This window comes from Haliaeetus albicilla, chromosome 18 (genome assembly GCF_947461875.1).
Source record: "Haliaeetus albicilla chromosome 18, bHalAlb1.1, whole genome shotgun sequence".
Classification (NCBI taxonomy): Eukaryota; Metazoa; Chordata; class Aves; order Accipitriformes; family Accipitridae; genus Haliaeetus; species Haliaeetus albicilla.
Window position 1 is genome coordinate 16,930,012 of NC_091500.1, and position 22,455 is coordinate 16,952,466.

Genomic DNA, 22,455 nt, shown 5'->3' on the forward strand with positions numbered 1-22,455 from the left:
CTCAGCAGCACCGAGTGACGGGGCCGTCGGCAGGAGCAGATGCGTGCTGACTGTCACAGAAATAGTGACAGGAGCCATTTGCACTTGAGGCTGTTACAGGTCATAAGCACTGGCTTCGCCTGAAGCTGGTTCTGTTCATCTAGCCCAGTTAATGGCAATGCCTGCGTAGATAGTTTTAAAGCTCCAGCTAAACCCAGTACACAAACACAGATTCCATTTTAAATGTGTTCGAGCCCCCTCTGACTTCAAGCAGATACAAGCATGCAGGTAGTCACTTCCTTGACAGGAACGAAATGATATACAAGCTTGATTCTGAGCATATGCAAACCCAAACCATCCAAATTATCCTCCAACTGGTCGTTGATCTTCAAAAATATAAACCTCTCTCAATTTAATTTTTGTAATTCTACTTTTAGATAGGTTAAGAATTTTTTCTTATTTCTCGTATGTGCACGTAAGAAAAAAGAACATATGCACACTTTACCTGATTTTATTATGATCTATATGTACAAATATAGTTGCTATAAGGTTGCTCATCCATGATTTGAAATAACTCAGCAGTTTCACAGTCACAGAATTGATACTTTTGACTTACTGAAGAAAAAAATTTTATTTACTCTTAAAAAATAGTCCAAATAAATTGAACATTTAAAAGATTTTTTTTTCATGTGTCCTAGGTATCTACAGAGGTCAGTATACTGGGCTGAGGGCATCATAAAGCCTCTGTGCAGCCAGCTCCACCATTTCACGAAGGGATTCGTCATCTTCGCTTCCTGGCTCACAGTCAACTGTCTGGGAACAAAAAAAGAAGTATGTTAGAACAACTAGCACTTCATATTCCTTTTCAGCATGTGAAGGATGCTCATAAGGGGAAAGGAAAAAGTAGTCAATGCAAATTGAAAAGAAAGTTATCAAGAGCAGCACTGTATGTTTTTAAATGGTCTGCCAACATATAGAAGAATTCAGAGAAGACTTATGCAAGTCCTGCTGATGAACAAGAAGCTTAATTGAGTTTTACATTTGATTAATAAAGTGTTTCAAAACTACTATGTAAAATACATTAAGTTCTCTAGATTGCATTTAATTCAAAATCAAATAAAACCACACAAGGTTCAGTCCTTGGAAATGTCATTTTATCTGTGAATTCACCCGCATTGCATTTACATACTGTAAAAGACGTGCATTCATCACAGAGGTACAGGCACCTGTACTCAGGGAGTCTCCACACTGATGTTCCCACACCCATAAGGTAACATTTACATCAAAATAAAACCCCAAAGAGATTAATTCATCACTAAAACAAATCTTACTTGAGAAAGATGCCCACCCCAAACATGCAAGTTGATCAACATTCAACCCAATCCCCTGACTGCTCTATCTCAAAAACAAAGGGCAGCATTTGCATAGTAATACTATTCTTGATACTAGAGAAAGTACTAGGACTGTACCTTCTCCAATTCAGCATTAACTCATTACTCTTCTGAACAAGTAACTCTTTTCAACAGTAAAGGTGTTTTTGGGAGTGGGGGGAAGGCATTTGAAACAGCAAACATGCATTTAATGTTATCTAACAATACTGTTAAAAGCATGTTAACTGTAAAAGCACTGTGTTAAGAGTTAACATGGAAAAAATAAAACCACATGTCCCACCATATAGTTAGATCTATACTAAACAGCTTTTTATTTTAAAGCTATTAAAGTTTTATAAGAAGATACATATGCACATAAAGAAGGAGAGATCTTTCTTGTAAGACTTGGTTCACAATGGCATAAGCTTGCCATTGCCAACACAGTATGTAAAATGAGTATTAGAAAGATACACGCTGTTGCAGTTGAGCTGCCATTAGGGTTTTTGTCAGCACACAAGTCTTTTAACAATAATGACATACCTTAGTATTATATTATATGAAAATGAAACCTAACTTCTTGATTAAGCAGTATGCAGTTTTTTTCAGGCTGGTTACTTTTTTCTCTACTTTTCATCAGTCCTGTATTTTTCTGTACTATATACACATGGAAATGTAGCATAAGTTTATTAAAAAACTGAAAAAATTTGTGGGTTAAATCAGTTTCTCCTCTACAATCTTTCTTTATTCATTTTTATACAAGCAGAGAGCTGCTGAAAAATACTGGGTGTTCTTCCAAATTTACTGTGTTTGTGACATAAACGTTGCTAGCATTTTTTTAATGAAGAAAACTCTCTAGGAAATGCTTCTGTAACAAACTCAGTAAACTCAGCTTGCAGGCTGGATCAGTATTTCTCTCAGAAAGGCTGGGTACTGATCGACTGATGAGAATGTCAATGAAATTAATGGAAAGTGAATAGCCTTAAGCTGTTTTGATACCAAATACAAAAACATTTCCTTAGCAAATGGGTACATGATATTCTAGGCAGCACTGTACACTAGACAGGTGACTCACCTCTGCTAAACATAGTGCATACAAAAGCAAGTGGTTTGCTGTACATACCCGAGTGTCCAGTGAAATGTTTGCAGTCTTTCCATCAACCGTGATGCACAGGACAGAGCCATCTTTTGAACTCACACAGTCTTCTCCAAACATATCCCTAAAACAAAGACCTATGTGTGTAAGACGTGGCCGAACAGCAAACTTATGCTTTTCTTTCTATTAACCTCAGGGTTCCAAAGGCATTTTGTCAGCAGAGTATCTCCTTTCAGCAACTATTATTTAACCCACTCAGATATAATTAACAAATACCAATCTAAACTATTATGAGAGTGGACGTCACATAACAGTACATATTTTACCAAAATAAATCTTATCATAAATGAAGGGAAGGATTCCTTTGATTTCAAAAGAGGCAAGATTTCTACATAAATAATAGAATATACATTAGAGTACCTTTTAAAAGAGATGTGATCCAAAAACATATTTTCACAACCATTTGTAGCATAATTTTAGGGGATAACTTAAAAATCTGCTTCTGGAAGAAATAACGGTGCCTTGTATTCAAAATTTACTGATGCTGAGAACTTTTTACTGCACCTCTTTCATTACTTAATTCCTGGCCTTCACAGAAATTAAAGTGAAGTACATTTGCATAAAGTATTTTTAAATAACTGTATCTTTAAACTGTATTATACTAAAATTATTGTATTTACATGACTAACAGTGATCATTTTCCTTTAGAAAAATATATGCCAACTTACTGAAGCATGATCTCCATTCTCTTCCTGTACACCTCCATATCTACTTTTTTGGAAATTTTATGTACTGCAGCTGAAAAGAAAAGGTAATTTCACTTTCACAGACATTTGCTGGGAGGGAAAATTGGCTAACTGATACATCTTGGCTCCCAACTGACTTTAATGAAAAACAATCCAAAAGCTACATAAGAGACTTATGTTTAAACAGTTTATAAAGAAAATGTATTAAAAAAAAGATGGAAAAAAAGATGAAAGAGTCAAGGAAGTACATACATGTCAAATATATGTTCCCTGTACTTACCACATTTTAAAATAGAAAACTTTTCAAATCTAATTCTCACTTTTTAATGCTCCTTTTAACTGTTAATGCTCATTACTTCTCACATTTCCTTTACTTAAAAGTGAAAATAATCTACTTCCATTATTTGTTTATAATCCCTCCATTTTCTCTTATTATAGGAAAATACCACACCATGGAGGCTAGGAGCATGCAGAGAATACATAAAGCAAAAACAGACACCAAACGTGAATAGCAGTAATAGGCACAGACATTCCTGGAATATGTTTCAGCACAGAGAGGTTGAAATAATGATACTGGTTTTAGACTTGGTTTCAAAATTAAGAGGTAGTTTAAAACAAGTAATTTTCTATTGAAAATAATTATTTAAGTATTTGATTGTTAAAGGATTCAGAAGTCTATAGGAAGAGCTAATTGTGAAAATCACTACCTTTTCCACTGGTGGATAAACAAAACAGGTAAGACTTTTGAAAAACCAGTTTTCAATACTTCTGTATCAGCTGAAGAATTCAGAAAACTGAACACAATGGTAGTTAGAAATTCTCTGAAGAACTTCGTAATTGCAAGAGACCAAGCAAGTGTATCTTAAAAATTTACCATCCCTTAGATAAGATGCAGTAACTGAATGTACTAAGCAAAAATAACTTTATACTGGAAATGAGGTAAGAGCAGGCACATGGTCAGCTGAGCAACAAGTAATTTAAGAGATTTTAATTCAATCGCTTGTGATCCTGTGAACATACTCTAAAATATACAAGTGCGAGAACTACTTGGAATGTGGTTTTACCCCAAATAAGGACAAAAAAAAATCCTGCAAGAAACCACACCTGAGACTAGCTGACAGAATCACCAGCATGAAACATCATGAGAAATAATGCTAAAAGGCACATAAAAATACAAAGAGGCATTAACGGGGGGGGGGGGGGGGGGGGGGGCGGCTAGACACTGTCACTAACAAGTCATACAGAGAAAGTGGGGACTACCAAAAGTCAGGCCAAGTCAGATATTACAATAAGAAATTTAAAAAATTAGCAAAACAGCAGAAGTTTTTTTCAGCCATATAAAGGATAGGGGAAAAAAAAAAAAAACAGAACACCCCCCAAAAAGGAGGTCAAAGTACCACCAAAAAATAAAATTTGTATTTTTGGTTAGTTTCAGTAGAGCAGAACATAAGGGTGTGGCTACAAGTGCTGATATAAACTGAAAATGATCACAACCAAGATAAGAAAATTACAATCTGAATTTGCTTAAATCAAGGTGGCTGGTAAACCTTTATCCCCAAATAAAGTAAGAACTGCTATGTGACTTTATAAACCTATGAAAAAGGATTTTTTTTTTTAAATTTGTTGAGTCAGGTATGGGACTAGGCACCTAAAGAACACTGATTACTATTTTATATAAAGTCATTAAAATATATAATAAAAAGACAAGCGGAGTAACCCAGGGAAAATAAACACCCATTTGTCCATATAGCTCTAGTGCTTTCCATGCTGGCTGGGAAAGAAAAATCTACTAGAAGTGTTATGAATAAAACATCACATGGGGTTCACAGAGACAGATCAATCCAGACCCCTCACTATCAGTCTCTGGTAATTTAAAATTATCAGTTATTTTAAGGATACATTGTAGAACTTGACCATCAGCCTTCACTATAGGATCTGATACAGAATGACATGAAAAACCCTGAGGTAAGATGAGAAGATGTGTACAGAATTTTTAACACTGGAACTGGTTAAAAGGAGGATGATTACAGAATGAGTTGACAGGGAAGTTGGAGGCCCAAGGGGTGATAAGTACAGGATATGGCACTGAGACTGCTTTGAAGGCTTCCGGGTTCAAGCACACACCTCAGATGTGTCCTGGGTTCATGTCAGAAGGACCTCCTCACCTCCGCCTCAGTACTCTAGTTACCACACAAAGGAAAAGTGGGCACCAAGGTCACATCTGCCACTGGTCCCCTATTTTATGGTCACAGAGCACACCTGCTGGGCATTACAGACATACCCCTTGAGTTTGACCTTGGGATTAATTTAAGACAATGTCTACTCATATTGCCCTTTTGCTGAAAAAGCCCAACAAAACCGACCACCAAATGGTACTACTTTTATGTAACACCCAAGGAACAGAATTTTGGGTTCTGCTTGCCTAACCATATCCAAACTGCAGATGAATAATGCTCTAAGATGGATACCCAAATGTCACTTATTTCACTAGGTGAGCAAGGGCACACAAAGGCAGAATTTAATAAGATCTTCGTAAGTAAAATAATGCAGGTAGTGACAAAAAGTGATTTAAGCCCCTAGAAAATAAAAAAAAATTCCTTATTTTATTTTGATAAATGGATTATCATTAAATTATCTGTGTTACTGCGTTGCCAAGCTGCCAACATTTATCCTCAGTGGCCAACCCAATATTCAATACTTGCTCCAGATTCTTAGCACACTGACATACATGTTCAAAAGCAAAACAGTGGAACAAAAACTATAAACTATCATCACTAGTAATCCCAACAAAATTGCTGTGATTCTTGAACAGCAATGTCAAACCCAGCATCTGATGATGCTATCACTACCCAATAATGTTACTTGGTTACAGGGTCTGCGTAAGTGTAATTGTGAAGTTAGTCTGGCTTTTTTTCAGCATTGTCTACCTAACTCTTTCTGGTGTACACTCATAGGAATACCACTCATGAATGGTAATCACAACTTTCAAATAAGAAACTGAAATATTTAAATGGGATATCATAAATTGTTTATGTACAAAAAGGTAGAGTAACATTTAACTTATTTTAAATAAGGTCATGTTTTCCATCAGCTACCAGTTGCCCTATAAAAGAAAGTTTCAACAAATGAACGTGTTATAAATAATGAAGACCAAGTTGTAATTCTGTTTTTAAGTAGCAAATCTTACTCCCTAAATCATAAGGAGATGAAGTACAATAGAGGGATTGCAATCTATTGCAAGGCATTATATCCCTCTAAGCTTGACATGAAAAAATTAAGAAGAAATGCCTCAGTTAAATAAGCTTACACTAAACTTACTACCTTTCTGTATTTTGGGATTTGACTGAACTTCCAGTATCACTGTTGTCACGGTGTCTGCATACATATCATTAGCAGGATTTGCCACCCACTGGAAGATAAAAAAAAAATATTCATAATTTGACCTCATTATTTGGGCTGAGTAAATAATGCAACAGAAAAACAATGTAACATTCATTGTGTTCTATTTGCTTTTCTCTGAATTTTAGCTTCCAATGACTGTCATACATTTTACACCAAATTATTAACTACTTCTAACTTGGTATATTCCCGTAACTTCCCATGAAAAATTCAAGCTGTTGAATGTTTTTGAGCACATTTATGGAATAGTTATTGATTACCACAACTATTTTGGAGGTGGGGAAAGGGGAAGGAGGGAACACCATTTGACATTATTTCCAATTACTATTTGCCAAATAAAAAAGGGCACTGAATCTGCCATTATACTCTTGAGTCACAGCAAAAAAGAAACTAGCAGTGGCTAAATAAAACAATATGCACCAACACAGGACCATAGCTCAAGGAGAATTTCATTCTAGCTTTCATTCTATTTGTCATCCAACAGAAAATCACTTAAAACATTTAACTCTGCATGGCATCTATATGATACTATTCCAGAAACTGGAGAACAAAGTACTTCTTTCTCCCTCACCAATGCCCACCTCAAGGACTACCATGCCTGGTTCCTGGATCACAGTAATATTTTTGAAAACCTTCAGGGCTGGTTTTTGTTGGATCTCTATTTCTTCTACATCACCTAAAAAGTGACAACAAATGGTTAGCAAGAATAAAATTACACTGAAAGCAAGAATATCTTTATCTGCATAAGAAAATGGGTCATTTTAAGAATATGTCTGTTGTTATCACAACTGCTCAGAGCAGCTCACAAAATGGAAGCGCATACTCTTTTCCCTTACTTGACAATGTTATTTTCTTTGTTCTGGATTGTTTGGGGTTTTTTAGTATGAAATATTGGCCATTTTACTTGTTTTGAATTCTCATATTTGACTGGCTTAGTACACTGATGTGAGTACACGAATGAAAAAGAAAACAAATGAGAAATTCAGTACTCCGTTTGCAGAATTAACCAGCTCCTCTTATACTCTTAAAGGATAACCCATTGCTTACATAAGCATAGAACTTAAACCAAAGCATGTGTGCCAAGTAGCACTCAGGTTGAGACTTGAACATCAAATAAATACAGGTTTTCTCTTCACTAGTGATATAGAATTAGATTCTGACACTAGGGAAGAAAAAAAATTCCTGAGCTTTAAATCTGGGAAGGATCCTGCCTTTAATGAACTAGGACAGGAGCTGCCTCTAACCTTTAAGAAAGCTAGACAGGGGCACTGGGGATCACACTAGTGGCACATTTAAATGGCTTCTGACTCAGAAAAAGCCAACAAGGTTAGATTCTTGCCTCTTGGGGAAGGATATAAGAGGCTGTCTGTCACAAAGGAGGACAGAGCTTTTGTTTTTATTAACTGGATGGCATTACCCATGCTATTTTGGGGCTGGAGATAAAAGATCAATTAGTAAATTTTACATCAGAGTGGCTATAGCACTCACTTTGGGAGCTGACAGGAGACAAAAATTGGCCTAGGCTCTATATTGGTATATGCTCATGATTCTGTAATACTACTACAGTAGAATTCCCCCAAAACAATGTGTCATACTCATGAACTGGATCTGGCAGAAGCTGCATAATCTAATGAAAGTTGTAAAATATGAAATTGTGGCATTTCAGTTACTGGGGAAGAAATTTCCACTCAGAAGACCTCTGAAGACTGGAAGTTGTTGTTTTAAAACAAGTTGAGCGCTACAAATCATGACCATGTCTTTCCAAATACGCACCAGTAAGTTTTTGTAGCTGATAATAAAGCAGATTAAAAGGGCCTGTATATGGAATGGCTTGTGTCTGCGTTACAGTGCTCATCGCCAAGTCTGTATAATCTGAAAGAATTTTAAAAAGTACGTATTAAAAATTATCCTTTTACTTCTTAAAAAATAAAATTGCCACTATAGATAACTAATGGCTTTAAGACAGAGGGTTGAAAAGAACAATTTGTAAAGATTTGCGTCTATTGTACGATAAATAATATATTTGTGGTTAAGAAACCAGCAAGAGCTTGTTATTTTATCATACCCATTAGAGGCAAACAATGAACTAAGACAGCAGAATTTATTTCCCTCAAGCTCTTCTGACCTTACATATAATTATTCTTCTATTTTGAAAACAGATCAATTTCTTTAGTAATGAATAGCATAGGAGCAACATACAAATATTTTCACTGTACTGTAACTTCTTACACTAAAAACTAGTAACATTTTAGAAACTGGCAGGACAATTGATCAAGGTGCTTTTCTGTTCTCACTGGCATGTTTTATGCCATTTCATGCAGAGGAAGAAGTTTTAAGTAACTAGAAGGGAAATGGAATTTTGCTGCTTCTCCGTTACAGAAAGAATAGAGAAGATTTTAAACTTCAGTGGACAATGAATTGAATGCTTTTCTTCTCACTACAACAGTTCAGAACTTTAGGCAAACCTAAACCAAAATAAAACCAAGCTGTTCACTAACTGCTTACCAAACACAAAATTACAGAAAAAAACCCCAGTATTGTATATGTTTTAATGAAAAAAGAAAGATACAGTAAGTTTCAATTACCTACTGAGCACATCACTGTCTTTACTTACTGGAGAGGTCACGTGGAGAAAGGATGTGATAGTTAAAATTTCTTTTAACTAGGATTCCAGAAATTCTCTGTCCTTGCTCTGGTTTCTTATCTGCTAAAGAACCCATCACCTGGAAAGAAAAAACACACATAGTGCAACAAGGCAATCTGAAGTATTCATTGCTATGGAGATGTGTTGTGGTTTAACCCCAGCTGGCAACTAAGCACCACACAGCCGCTCGCTTACTCCCCCCACAGTGGGATGGGAGAGAGAGAATAGGAAAGAGTAAAATCGAGAAACTCGTGGGTTGAAATAAAGACAGTTTAATAGGTAAAGCAAAAGCCACGCATGCTAGCAAAGCAAAACAAGGAATTAATTCACTGCTTCCCATGGGCAGGCAGGTGTTCGGCCATCTCCAGGAAAGCAGGGCTCCATCACACGTAAGGGTTACTTGGGAAGACAAATGCCATCACTCCGAATGTCCCCCCTTCCTTCTTCCCCCAGCTTTATACACTGAGCATGACATCATATGGTCTGGGACATCCCTTTGGTCAGTTGGGGTCAGCTGTCCCGGCTGTGTCCCCTCCCAACTTCTTGTGCACCCCCAGCCTACGTGCTGGTGGGGTGGGGTGAGAAGCAGACAAGGCCTTGACTCTGTGTAAGCACTGCTTAGCAATAACTAAAACATCTTGGCATTATCGACACTGTTTCCAGCACAAATCCAAAACATAGCCCTATATACTATAAAGAAAATTAACTCTACCCCAGCCAAAACCAGCAGAAGATGAAATGTAGTTTTCTCAGAAAAATCAAACATAGTATAATATTAACTCTGAAAATAAAAGGTTAGAGTAACCAACAAACATTCTGAGATGTAACACAAGAAAAGGTTGGAAGAGTGAAGAGCCAAACAAACAAAAAAAACCCACCAAAAAATCCCCCAAAACTAAACCCCAAATACAACACTAAACGCAAAACATTCACATAGGTTGAGTCCCTGGGAAACATACACGATCCAAACCCTATTAAAAATAGAGGCTTGGAAGAAAATGTGTAGTTTTTATCCCAGATGAAAATACTGTTGTACAGATAAAACACTGATTTTATACCTTTGCAAGTTTTTCTCCTCTGAAGTTTAATGTCACAGCTTCAGTATTCCTAGGATTATGAACTTCTATATGAACTTCATCATTATCCTCATATTCCCGTATCAATGCTGCTTTCAATCTGGCCATTTCATTCTGCTCACCATGAACTAAAATCTACAGGAAAGACAGTTTTTCTTTTAGCAGAAGTTATTTGTCCAACCAGACATGTTTGGTAAACAAATTATCCAAGAAAACTGCTGTCATGTACCTCATCTTTATAAAAATGTAATTTCATGACATCACAATATATGAAACATTAGCTTAATTATATTACGTAGTTCTAAGTTTGTCTTTGAATTCTATGCATCATTCAAAGGCCTAGATTTCATGATCCTGAGTATTAGTGGAAAAAACCATGCAAATAAGCAGAACACATTACAGAAACTCCATTTAACTTTTCAAACACAAACACATTGTATTATGAAAGGGAAGTATTAACTTAAATTCAACAATAAAATCTAGTTAGCTTTACAGTTTTGTGTCTGCATGTAGATAAATATAAACATAATAAACATGCAATTCAGAGAGGATGCTTCACAGTTCTCAATTCACAATTTTCTTTGCCAAGTTAAATCCCCTCTTCTTCTGCTATGATTTCTCTTCTTTCTTACCTGTGCTTGCACACTGATTCTCCTCCAGCCTCAGTAAATTTCAGATCCTAGTCCCCATTTTCATATTCTGGTCCTTCACACCTCCTGCTCCCTGTGATTTACTCACTCTTTTACCCGCAAGTGCTGCCTTTGTCTTTTGGTGCCTGCTACATACCTTCAAATCAATGTTTTCTTGTTTATTTTGGGGCAAATTCCAGTGAACTATTCCAATACCAGTGTCTCCAACTTAATGTCGTCCTATACTGTATCTTACTTGTGCAAAACACTGCTAAACTGGTTATGGACCATACCACTTTCCTGAAAGTCATCCCCAGATATCCCACATGCAAGAGCAATGTCAAGAGCAAGTCAAGAGCAAGTTCCTCTACTTTGCTAAGGTAACATGATGAAAAATGGTTAAAATATCCACCTTTTATTATTCAATGCATAGGGATACTGGCTACTGATAGACACCAGTACCTGCCTTGATGCTTCAAGGCTGTGAACCGGTTTGATGAATCCTACTCTGGAGAAATGGCAGCATGTATACTAACCACATGTGGAGGTTTCAGGGCCCTGATAAATTCACTAGTTTGTTGATAATCTGTGTGAGCAGAGAAAGAAATGTAATCCACAGACATCTTCAGTGGGAGTTTTTGCCCTGACATAGTTGTGATCTCTTCAGGTTCAGACATGATGTGCTAGAAAAATAAAAGAGCACTTTAAATAAAAAATTGAAAGCTTCCTACAGACACCATATAACTAATGCTTTACATTTCAAAAATCAATGAAATAATATTGGCAGCCAGGTTGAATATGAAGAACTGAAAAAAATCTCTCAAATTTCACAACACACACACTCACAAATGAAAAAAACATGCATAACACACACCATTTCATCTTTTGCATCCTCAGCAGATCTGGGAGTTCATTCTTCTTCCAGATACATCTCTCTCAAATTTACATTGAAATTATAACAAGCGTGTGACTTCTATCTCTAAAGGCAAAACTAGATGCTCTGGTTGCCCTTAGCTGCTGGAATTTGGAAGGAAGGATTTCATTCTCTACAACCAGACAGTGGCACAACATGTGCAAGGCAGTCTGATCTCTGACACCTAAGCAGTGTTAGATTTAACTACTCCTCTCTAATTAGGGTTAGGGCACCCCTCTCAAAAAGTTAAACGGTGGAGGGGTCTAAAGATGGAGAAAAGTATTAATCATTCTTTCTCATGACAAGATAACTGCTCCTAGAAAAGATCATTCTGTATAACATCACTGGAAATAGCCATATGCAAATTTTCTGTACTTTTCATTAGTATTAGCCAAAAGCAGTAAGTTTTCACTACATAATTATGCATACCTGACAATGCAGGTTGTCAGTAAATCCATGTAACGTTGCTATTGGCCAATTCTTTTTAAACACAACATGGAATACTACTTCATATGAAGAAGTCGTGATGCATTAGCAACTCACCTTAGCAAGCGTTCCTTCAACACAGTACCCTGCTATAATTACTCCGTTTCTCTTATCTGTGCACCAGCTCTCAAACAACTCTCTAGATAAGCCACTCTGCATCATACCTGGGGAAGCCATCACAACACTTGGGCCAATATCATCAAAATGATCCATACTCTAAATGGACAAACAGCATGAATATCAGTTACCATAACCCACTTAAATAAGGACAGCCTTGCTGCACCCTTGAACAACATACAAATAGAGCCCTATGTTCACCAATTGTATCCCATCCTCATAAAAAGTGCCCTTTGCAGGAAAGTTCCTCCTATTGATGCCCATAAAGAGCAAACCATAAGCACAGGGATCTAGAGAGGAAGAAAAGTTGGGGCATAAGCTCCCCTCAGCCAGCCCTCTAAATACTGGGATAGCAGATAACTCACATATAAACCTGTACCTAATGAATCTATTGGATAGTAAACATGCAAACTATTCAGCAAATATGAACTCTTCTGTCACCCTTCCTCTTTTGTAAGACAACCTTATCTCAAGCTTACCTTCAGATTACTAATATGCTTGAAAACAAATGGATTGTTGATGTTAATTTGCTTGCGGATTTTGTCATTCATGGCATTGACATATGTCTGATAAACTGCCATACATTTCTTTGCCAAAGAGGAGGCATAGTATATAGGGATATCATGGAGTTCAGGATGATTCTGCCAGTATTCATCTAAAAAACCAAAAACAATGAAAAAAACCCCAAACAAAACCCCGTAACCATCAACCAAAAAACCACACAAACCTGTCCAAAGCATTATCTCCAAAATGCATGCTTCTCAGAAATGTTAATACTTCTTGTAAAACAGATTTAGCAGTGGCTTTTTTTATTTTTATTACAGCAAATCACAGACTTGCTTTTTTTCACCTGCTCTACTAAAGAAGAAAAAGCAATCACCAACTAAAAATGTATACAACTAGTACAAACAAACAGGCAAACAAACAAGAAAAAGATGAACTTCTGATATTTTTGGCAGGTCAAATTCCAATCAACCACCGACTTCAGCTACAAAGTATAAAGTGTACACGGTATTACACAGCAATAAATCTACATTTACAACAATGCAAGTTTTACTACACCGCTGCAATAAAGCTAAAATGTCTCTGTCAAATATTAATTATACATCTAACAGCTAGGGACATCTGCACATAGATATGTTGGTGAGAATTCACTGTATCAAAGTTCTGTAAAACAAATGTGCGGAGTTCAAGGCATGTAGGTATCACCCAGTTATCAAGCCTGGTTTCTTGTATATCACCAACAGTTATATTTTACAAGCTTAACAAACAAAACCAGGAAGAAAGCCTTCACTAACCACAATTTAATTTATCACTGATGACAGTAGCCATAACCTTTACTAAACACAAAGAAGAGATCTGAATGCAGCTACAAAAACATAACTTATTTGTTTTCCCACTTGGATACAGTTCTGCTAGTCTAAAACATATTTATATTGCGTAAGTGAGGAACAATAATCCAAAAATAGAGGTACACTCTTTTGGCTGTATTTGTACATTTAAAATGATACAGCTTTAACCTAACATTTTTCATCTGCAGACAAAGCTATTCAGAACATGTCAGAGAGGCTCACTGCCATGATTATCTTAATAAGCCCAAGTGTAAGGTGGAAACGGCCAATAAAAGATAACCAACAGCAGGACTTAAGAGTGACAGTAAAAGACTGTACTCGTTGTCACAATCTTCTGTACCACAACACAGTATTTTATTTTTTGTCATACACTTGTGGAAAGAAGAAAAACAAACACAGAAGTCTGCAGGCTCAGTTATGTAGGCATGTGAGATGCAATTGCATTTTCTATCTAATTAAGCATCCAACTGCATGTCTAGCTTTACTAGATGTGTTTACAAGCTTATCTTTAGAAACTCATTTTAATATCTACACACAGCAAGGAGAGGCCAACAAATTACAAACTAATGGCTACACAAGATTTAAAATGTTCAGTTTTTATCTCCTCTATAAAATAAAAAACCTTCAATCAATGATAAGTAGTAAATAATCCTACAACATCGAATATTACCCCATGCCTAGATCCAAATTTATTAATATTTGAATAGACCAGTAACACATTTTGAAAACAAACTAGTTTCTAATGTTGAACTAAACTGAAACAGAAAGTGAGAAGAATTTCAAGTATATTGGGTAACACTTTAGATTCAATATTCCTAAAAATAAGTATTTTAATTTGGAGACAGTTACCTTTTAATCTTGCCAGCATTTTCATGAACAAAAAGACTAGTGAAAAATCACGTAACATAGTACAAATTAAATGTGCTAAAAGGAAGCAAAGAAGCCTGGAAATAATGTATTTAAAAACTGTTTTATCCGAAGTACCTTGTAACAACTACCTATATATTTTATGTGAAGTGGCTTGTTATGATCATGTATAACTCTGCACCCCCCCACTACCGCCCCCCCATTTTTGCTCTTCTTAACAAAGCCTAATTTGCTTTCCCATTATCATTAGGACTTTAGAAATGCTGGAAGTGTCTGTTATGGTCTTTTCAGTTTTTCCTATAATGAATTCTTCATATAGGTTTCTGAACTAAAGGGCAAAGATAGTGAAACTTTGCAACAAAATACACCTTTTCTTAGCAGTACTGTTTAAATAGAACAGTTGTTGTGATTGCTTACTTTTCAAGCTGTAATAATAGTCCCTATTTGCTGAAATCCTGGTTCAACAAGATTCAAAAGTCAAACACATATTACCATGCCATTACCCTTTCCTTTCTATGTCTCTGTCCTACCTCACAAAGCAGAACTGCCTTGATTGGTTTATTGGATTTTTTGCATTTGAGCAAACATGCATTATATATTCTCGGGTAATTAACATGCTGGAAAATGGCTGAAGAGTTGCTTAGAAAATTGTTATATCTGAAAGACTGCACATGAAAACATTCTCATTTAACTTTATATGCCTTTTATAAAGAGGAGCTGGAAAGGTACATACCTAAAATTAAAAGTAGTTCTTGAGCTCGTCCCAGGGCAAACACAGGAATAAGACCTCTACCTCCTCTATTTACAATGTCATGAACAGTATTACAGAATCTTGCCTCTCGTTCTTCCCTTTTTTCATGAATATGAGTACCATACGTGGATTCCTACATATAGAGAAACCGAATATTAAAAGTACTGACACAGAGACTAATTCTTGCTCTTCTGCTCTGAATCCAACAAGAAAATGCAGAAAAACATACTGGTGTTAACATGGTGGGGAGGGGAAGGAGAGGTGAAGAGAAAAATTCAAACCCACCCCCAAATTCCCGTAACCACCTCCACTAAGATAAATAACCAAAACTTCCCCTCTCCCAAACCCCTCCCAGCAATTTGGAAAGACAGATCCTGTTGGGGGGAGGAAAAAACCACCAACACCACTATTAATTTTGATGCTTCTTTTAAGAGCTTTCAAATTTAACATACTTATTTTCCTAAGTAGAAATGCTGCCACTGCTTTGATGAAGGTGTTACCATGTTAACATGGCTCACTAGTGGTACATGTGCCACAGTTTAGAAACACCTAGCCTACAATACAGGAATTACACAAAACACAAGATTTTGATGTGACTTAAAATGACATTATCAGTTACAGAAAGCAGTTCGAAGGGACACAATAAATGAAATAATTTTAAGTGTTACTCTCAAAGATCCCACTGTTCGTTTCCAGGTAAAACTGTTACTTCTAAAGTTTCCCCTGAGCTTCTGATTTTCCAAACATGGATTCCGAATAAACCCATATTGCTCAGAAACCAAAACAATATAAAACAAAAAATACAGTATAACACACAGGCTACTTCTACCCAGGACAAATTCTAAACATAGTTGGAAGTAGGTTAGATCTACTGAAGAAATATCTGGCTAAATTGGGGTTTGTACAACACATCTAGCAAACACTAATCGAAACCTAATAAATCTCCCATCTTGAAAAGGTTTGTCTAGAGGCTTAAGGAACTTCATCAGAAGAATTATAAAATGAAAACTAGACTTTTTAATAGAGTGAAAAGAAATGTTGGAGTGTACTAAACACCCAAGCATTCAGACATTTAACACAAATCACGTACTACCATTAAATCTCCACTAATGAGAAAGACTAAATGAGTCTTTCTCATTCCATTTTAGCTTTAAGTAATACCCCTATACATATTTAATTCGTAATATAATGAAATAATTTTGTAAAACTTACAATTATAAGAATATCGGGTTTAATGTTGGGAATCTCAGCTGCCATCAGATGTCTATCTTCCTGTCTTGAGAAATCACCTGTATATAAAAGCTATTGGAGACAAAGAGAAGCAGTTATTCTGATTACAGGTTCTACCAGGTCAGCAGTCTTTAAAAAACTGTTGTATAGGAATGATATTTTTTAAGTAAAGATGGTTTTAAGGAATTTATGATATAAAGATCACTTGTACTTTAACTGAAGACTCCTCTCACGTAGACAGTGCTTACAAGATTAGGTCAATAGTACTACAACACAAATATTTTACCCACAATAAGTAAAGGTAATTCAAGCAGTACCATAATTCCAACAGAACTAGGTAAACAATTATTAAGATTTTATTTTTTGTTTGGGATATAAAGGTGCCATTTTCAGCCTTTTCCATACATGTACTGACCATTAAGAAGTAAAAACTGACATAACAGAAAATACAGCAGGTCCTAAGTGGAAGTAAAAAGTAGGTAAAACTGCATTTACATATCAGAATGCAAATATAACGAATAATCCAATAAAATTACTTATTAAAAATTCTTCTAAGATTTTCTGATAGTAAAAGAAAAGGCTGTAATCTAGCAGATTTTCCAAATGGAATGATCGTGTTCCCCATTACACGAAGAAGTAATTTGTAACTGTTAGTAATTTTTAATGGATTCCTAACTGCAGGGTGGAATGCAGCTCTCTGTGGCCAAAATAATGGTTTGAAAACTGAGTATTTTTTACTTAACAATCATTCCTTGGATGAAAATGTGAATAATAATAAAACACAGTCAGCAACAGCAGATAACTGGTCTACAAGTAATCTATCATCACACTTCTCATTTGCTTCACAGGGAATTAAAGAAAATAATGGATATTAAAACTCAATCCATTTGAGTCATGCATAGCAAGCGGGAAATCTCTTTCTCCTTCATGCCTTAATCAGAAAAAAAACCCACAAAAAAGGCAGTAAGACATCTAAATTTTTTTGTAATCATTGTAAATCCAGTTCTATTTCCATACTTTTTTTAAACTTTTAAAATCCTCAATCATTATAAACCATGAACAAAGTCCTACTAGACAGCAAGCCTCAGGACCACCATCTCTCTTCCCTCTTCATGGCTGCATGAAACTTTTCTTGGGCAGTGATTACCCTACTGCACTCCAATTCATGAGATTAGTTTCATGTATCTGGTTTTGACACAGTGCTGCCTGTGATTATATGATGACTTATTTAATCTCTCTATGCCTAAAATTAATAATAATCCTATTTCTTTAGGTACTTTAGCATAAGAGTGTTATGAGAAAAATACAACTCGCATACTTAGACAAATGCCATTTAAGCATCAAGACAGGCAGACATGGTAAATCGGAATTACAAAACCAAACATCTGTTCATAGATTTTACTAAAATGAAGCTTCCATAAGACTGCCTCAGCTATCAGCTACCTCTGAGCAGACCAGCAGAAAAACTACATTTTTACTGGTTCCAAGTCTGACTCGTAACTCACTACCATAAAATCCAAACATCCTACCTGGTTCAATACACGTGTCACTTGCTAGTTCTAATCAATAAGCAAATACATGGTCTAAAGTCAAGGCCTCCCACCTTGACTTGAATCCAAGTCTATCTGACAGCTCCAGCCACAGTGGTGGGGCTTAACAGACAATAATAAATAATTAATGACTACATTAGAATTCAGGCATGATTTCAACTTTATAATAAAAAGAAAATACCTTCACACCAGCTATTTCAATCATAAACATGGCTGCTCCCAGAACATGGCCTGCGTGGTAACACCAGAATTTGATTCCTGCCACCTCTTTCACTTCATGGAAGTTGATGGTCTCAATCTTGTCCATGCTTTCTTCAAGGTCTGTTTCTGTATATAGCATGTCATCCGCTGATATATTACTAGATATAAGTGAAATGGCTAAATATCAGCTCATCTTACCAGCTTAGAATATGTAACAGTTGGAAAAAACTTTTCCTGGATTTTCCCCCACTGACAGTAAGACTTCCATTCAGTAACGCTACGTCTCCTACATTGGAAATCAAGTCCAGATACTCTAATGTAGTTCACCTAAGAAGAGATAAAGCATCTTTCTTTTGAAAGGCCATGCTAGACTAGTCTTTTCAGTTCAGGATCTGCTCTGTATTTGTCTAAAAGTACCAACAGATTCCCAGCCCTGGACAGAAATCTGCCACTCCGCTTGTAACAGTCCTCAAAAACTAAACTAAACCACACTTTTCCCATCAGCTCAGAGCAAACAAGTTAAAAGAGGACTGTTTATCAGGTTTCTGACCCAAGCTAGAATCTGCTGAGTTGAGATATGCTCAGGAGTGTTGCATTCACACAGAAAAGATATGTCAAGACATGTAACAGAAGAAAGAAAAAAAAAAAAAAAAAGAGAAAAAACCCCAACAACATGTAAGTAACAGAGCACTCTTTGTATATTTAATATTTAATGTGACCTTGTCCTGAAGAGTGATTTGTATCTTTAGGGGCTTAAAATTCACTACTTCTGCGAAGCTTAAGAAAAAACAGCCATTAAAAAGCATGATAACAAAAGAGTGTCTTAAGAAAGACAGATGGGGAAAAAATGGGATACTATTAAAGGTCCAAATAAGGCAAATGAAAAGAATGAGAGGAAAGAAGGGAAGATTTAGTATTTTTTTATTGATAGGAAATAATTTGAGACACACATTATCCATGAGGCAGTAAAATGATTCATTATTTCTAAACTGGTTATAATGTTGCTACTTGTGGCAACATCCAGGTTCATCCAGCCACCTTTGGTGGGTTCATCTTAAGTTTCCTCTGGGATATATAGGTGAAATAATTCAGGAGTTGAAGAGACAACCCCAGGGTCAGCTTACCTGACTTTGACATAGTCTGAAAGAAGCCATCTGTAAATAGCTTTTGTGGCATGAGTCATAAACGTCCTTCCTTTAAAACTTGTTTTCTGCAAAAACCATGGTAAAGCCCCACAGTGATCTAAATGGAAACTTAAAATAGACACACAAATCCAGTTAATACATTAACATGACGCAACACTAATACATATCATATAATTCACTACTTCGCTGGATTAACATAGCATCACGAAAATCCAAAAATCCAGAAAGAGAATTTTCAACCTTGTTGTTAACCATGCTGGTCTATATTCTGTATGCTAGTGACTAGAAACGTAATGAAGAAAAGGTAAGAGTAATACAGGAAATTCTCCATTAATTGCAAAGGTTTTATCCATATAATTTCAGAATTAACTTTTCTGTAATTTACATATAAATTTTGAGGGAGAAAAATAACAGGAACCAGGAACACAATAAATGTCAAAGATACAAGAAAGCTAACAAACGTGATCCTCAGTTTGCATGTTGGACACCGTGGATTAAAACATGAACTACTATAATAAAATTATCTGGCCACACTTCTAGCTTGACCTATCTTAAGGAAGTACTTTCGAAATACAGGTAGAACAAGCATACACCACGAAAACTCAAGATTTTATAGAGAACCAGTTATTACTGGTTAAATAATTTAGAAATGGCTCTCCTCATCTCTCAGCCCCTAGACAATATTTAAATGACATTCAAAGCTTGTGTAAGTCTCTGAGAACCTTTTTTGTTCAAAGCCAATACAGCAAAAACCCACAACCAATACTTTTCAGCAGTCTTTATGTGGAAAACTCATTCTAGAAGCTGTCACAATGGTGTTAAAGCAGGTCAGATTATAAAAAAGTCAGACATCACGGCGAGCTCAGAGGGGAGCGGTAATGTCAAAAGTGACCGAACATCCTTAATTTAAAAAAAGTTGGAAACTTATATAGATGGTAGTGGCATGGCAAAATTTAACACCTATTTTCAGCCTCTTTTAATAACCTACAAGTGAACACAGCTCAGACCATGACCTCAGTATATTTGTTGTTTTAGGTGCAACTTACTGACTAATTAGGAGGAGATCAATCTCAGCAGGATCTATTAAATCAATGTAAGGAAGAGCATCCATTCCTTCCAGTCCAGGATGGATTCCACAATCAAGCTGAAAAATAAAACAAAGTTAAAGCTTCTAACAGAACATATAAAAAACCCCTCTTCCATTTTGGTCTAAAATATAGTTACTAGTGACTGGTAACTTTTAGCATCATGCAAAAAAACCTATTTTTATCTTAAGCACTGCTTTTAGCATTAGATTCCACATCTTGGGCTTCTGTCTAAATGACTTATCTCCACTGGGAAATCTTTCAAAAGATTCCAGTCTTTGTTTATAATTTTGTACCTATGCAAGCCCTCGTTCACCTTCAACAACATCTGAATACACAGAACCAGCGTATGCAAGTTATTTCAGCCACCATCTCAGACGACAGTTGGAAAAAGGAAAGAGAACATGTATGTGTTTATATGTGACTGTTTATGCATAACTGTTGGGAAACATTAGCTTTAGGTTCCACTGAAACCTAACATGTGTGAATTTTAGAATCCACACTTCAGACACATACATTCTGTTTGGGGATATGGATTTATTTTACATGACAGCCTCTGTAATGCCTACTATCATGTATGCTATATTATTCCAGAAAGCTACAAAATGTGCCTCTTCTACCACAGTGGCTGACTTCAGTGCAGAGGCTGAATTTAATCCATAACATCTTTTTGTGATCTTAAGTACTGTAATGACAGCGCATACAAATACATTAATGCAATAATTACCATTATTTTTCTTCCTTTAAACTCCAGAATGATGCATGACCTTCCTACTTCTTGGCCAGCACCTCTGCAAAAGGATGTCAAAGTCATCAAAATTAAAACAACGCACAATGTATAGATGCAACTGTATGCTGGATGCCTTTAGTGGGATTGTATTTCTGTGTGGAAATAATGACTGCACAGTCCTTTTAAGCTCAGGTGTTTAAAGTAACTGAACAGTTATATTTATCTCAATGGAAATGAGACCCTAGCAGAAATAAAAAGAATCTGTTTGGGGAAATTATTTTAGTCTCTTCTGGTTTTTATTGCATGCCTGTGCACTCGGCTCTCAAAGTACTGAAATGTATAATGAACGTAAAGTTTACTTAAGTAACAGATCACCTTGGGCTGAATAAGCTAGAAGTAGCATCTTCAGGTTGTCCAGAAGACAACTCTTGTGATCCTACCAGAGACACCGTCAAATTGCACCGGCATCTTTACCAGAGAAAGAAAAAATCAACCTGGAACACTACACAACGCTGCCAAAGTGCAAAAAGCAAAAAAGAGGTTTTTTGTTCAGACAACACTTCAACTGCGCGTAAGGGAAAGGATGCAACCCTTCTAACGGGGTGTGACCGCTATCCCGCAGGCTGCGGGCTGCCTGCTCGTTGCAAGAGCAAGCGACGACAAGCCGGGAGGGGAGAACCCCACCACCCCCCCCAGCAGCCGGGGATTTCGCGGCCTCGAGCAGGGCTTGCCTCCGGGCGCGCTCCCGCCTCACCTGCCGCGGCGGCACAACCGGCGCCCGGGGGCACCCCCCACCCCCGCGGGACAGGGCTTCCGCCCGCCCGGCGACCCCCGCCCCAGGCCCAACGCGCCGCTCCGGCCGTGGCGCCCGCCCTGAATGCTCACAGGGGCCGGATGAGCAGCTGATCGCTCTCCTCCGCCGGGATCAGGGCCTCGACTTTCCGCTTCGCCGACATGGTGGCGTGAGCCCCGCCGGCACCCGTCCCCCCACCCGCCTTCCGCTTCCGCCGCGCCTGCGCCTGCGGGGGGACGGAGCGACCCGGACGTGGAAGTGTGCCTGCGGGCGGCGGGCGGAGGTGAGGGGCCGGCAGC

The 22,455-nt window shown here is 37.0% G+C and overlaps 2 protein-coding genes across 3 annotated transcripts in view; one reads left to right on the forward strand and one right to left on the reverse strand.

The window, feature by feature from the left end:
- Nucleotides 1–474: 474 nt before the first annotated feature.
- CPSF3 (cleavage and polyadenylation specific factor 3) lies at nt 475–22,381 on the reverse strand. 2 transcript variants are annotated; one of them, XM_069805833.1, is made up of 19 exons: nt 22,249–22,336; nt 21,739–21,875; nt 21,361–21,424; nt 20,595–20,692; nt 19,528–19,656; nt 18,384–18,561; nt 16,635–16,724; nt 15,405–15,555; nt 12,932–13,107; nt 12,393–12,551; nt 11,473–11,619; nt 10,290–10,442; nt 9,202–9,310; nt 8,361–8,459; nt 7,169–7,263; nt 6,510–6,597; nt 3,171–3,240; nt 2,470–2,566; nt 475–792 (listed from the first exon to the last, which is right to left on the reverse strand). In XM_069805833.1, exons 3-19 carry the CDS (start codon nt 21,361–21,363, stop codon nt 691–693), a joined length of 1,944 nt encoding a protein of 647 aa, XP_069661934.1. In that variant the 5' UTR covers nt 21,364–21,424; nt 21,739–21,875; nt 22,249–22,336; the 3' UTR covers nt 475–690. The 2 variants fall into 2 exon arrangements, with proteins under 2 accessions (XP_069661934.1, XP_069661933.1); XM_069805832.1 differs by lacking the exon at nt 21,739–21,875 and having other exon boundaries at nt 22,249–22,381.
- Nucleotides 22,349–22,455, forward strand: part of ITGB1BP1 (integrin subunit beta 1 binding protein 1) — a 143,594-nt gene continuing 143,487 nt past the window's right edge. The window contains exon 1 of the mRNA XM_069805837.1: nt 22,349–22,439. The gene's annotated coding sequence lies outside the window, so the exon portion shown is untranslated. The remainder of the gene's footprint in view (nt 22,440–22,455) is intronic.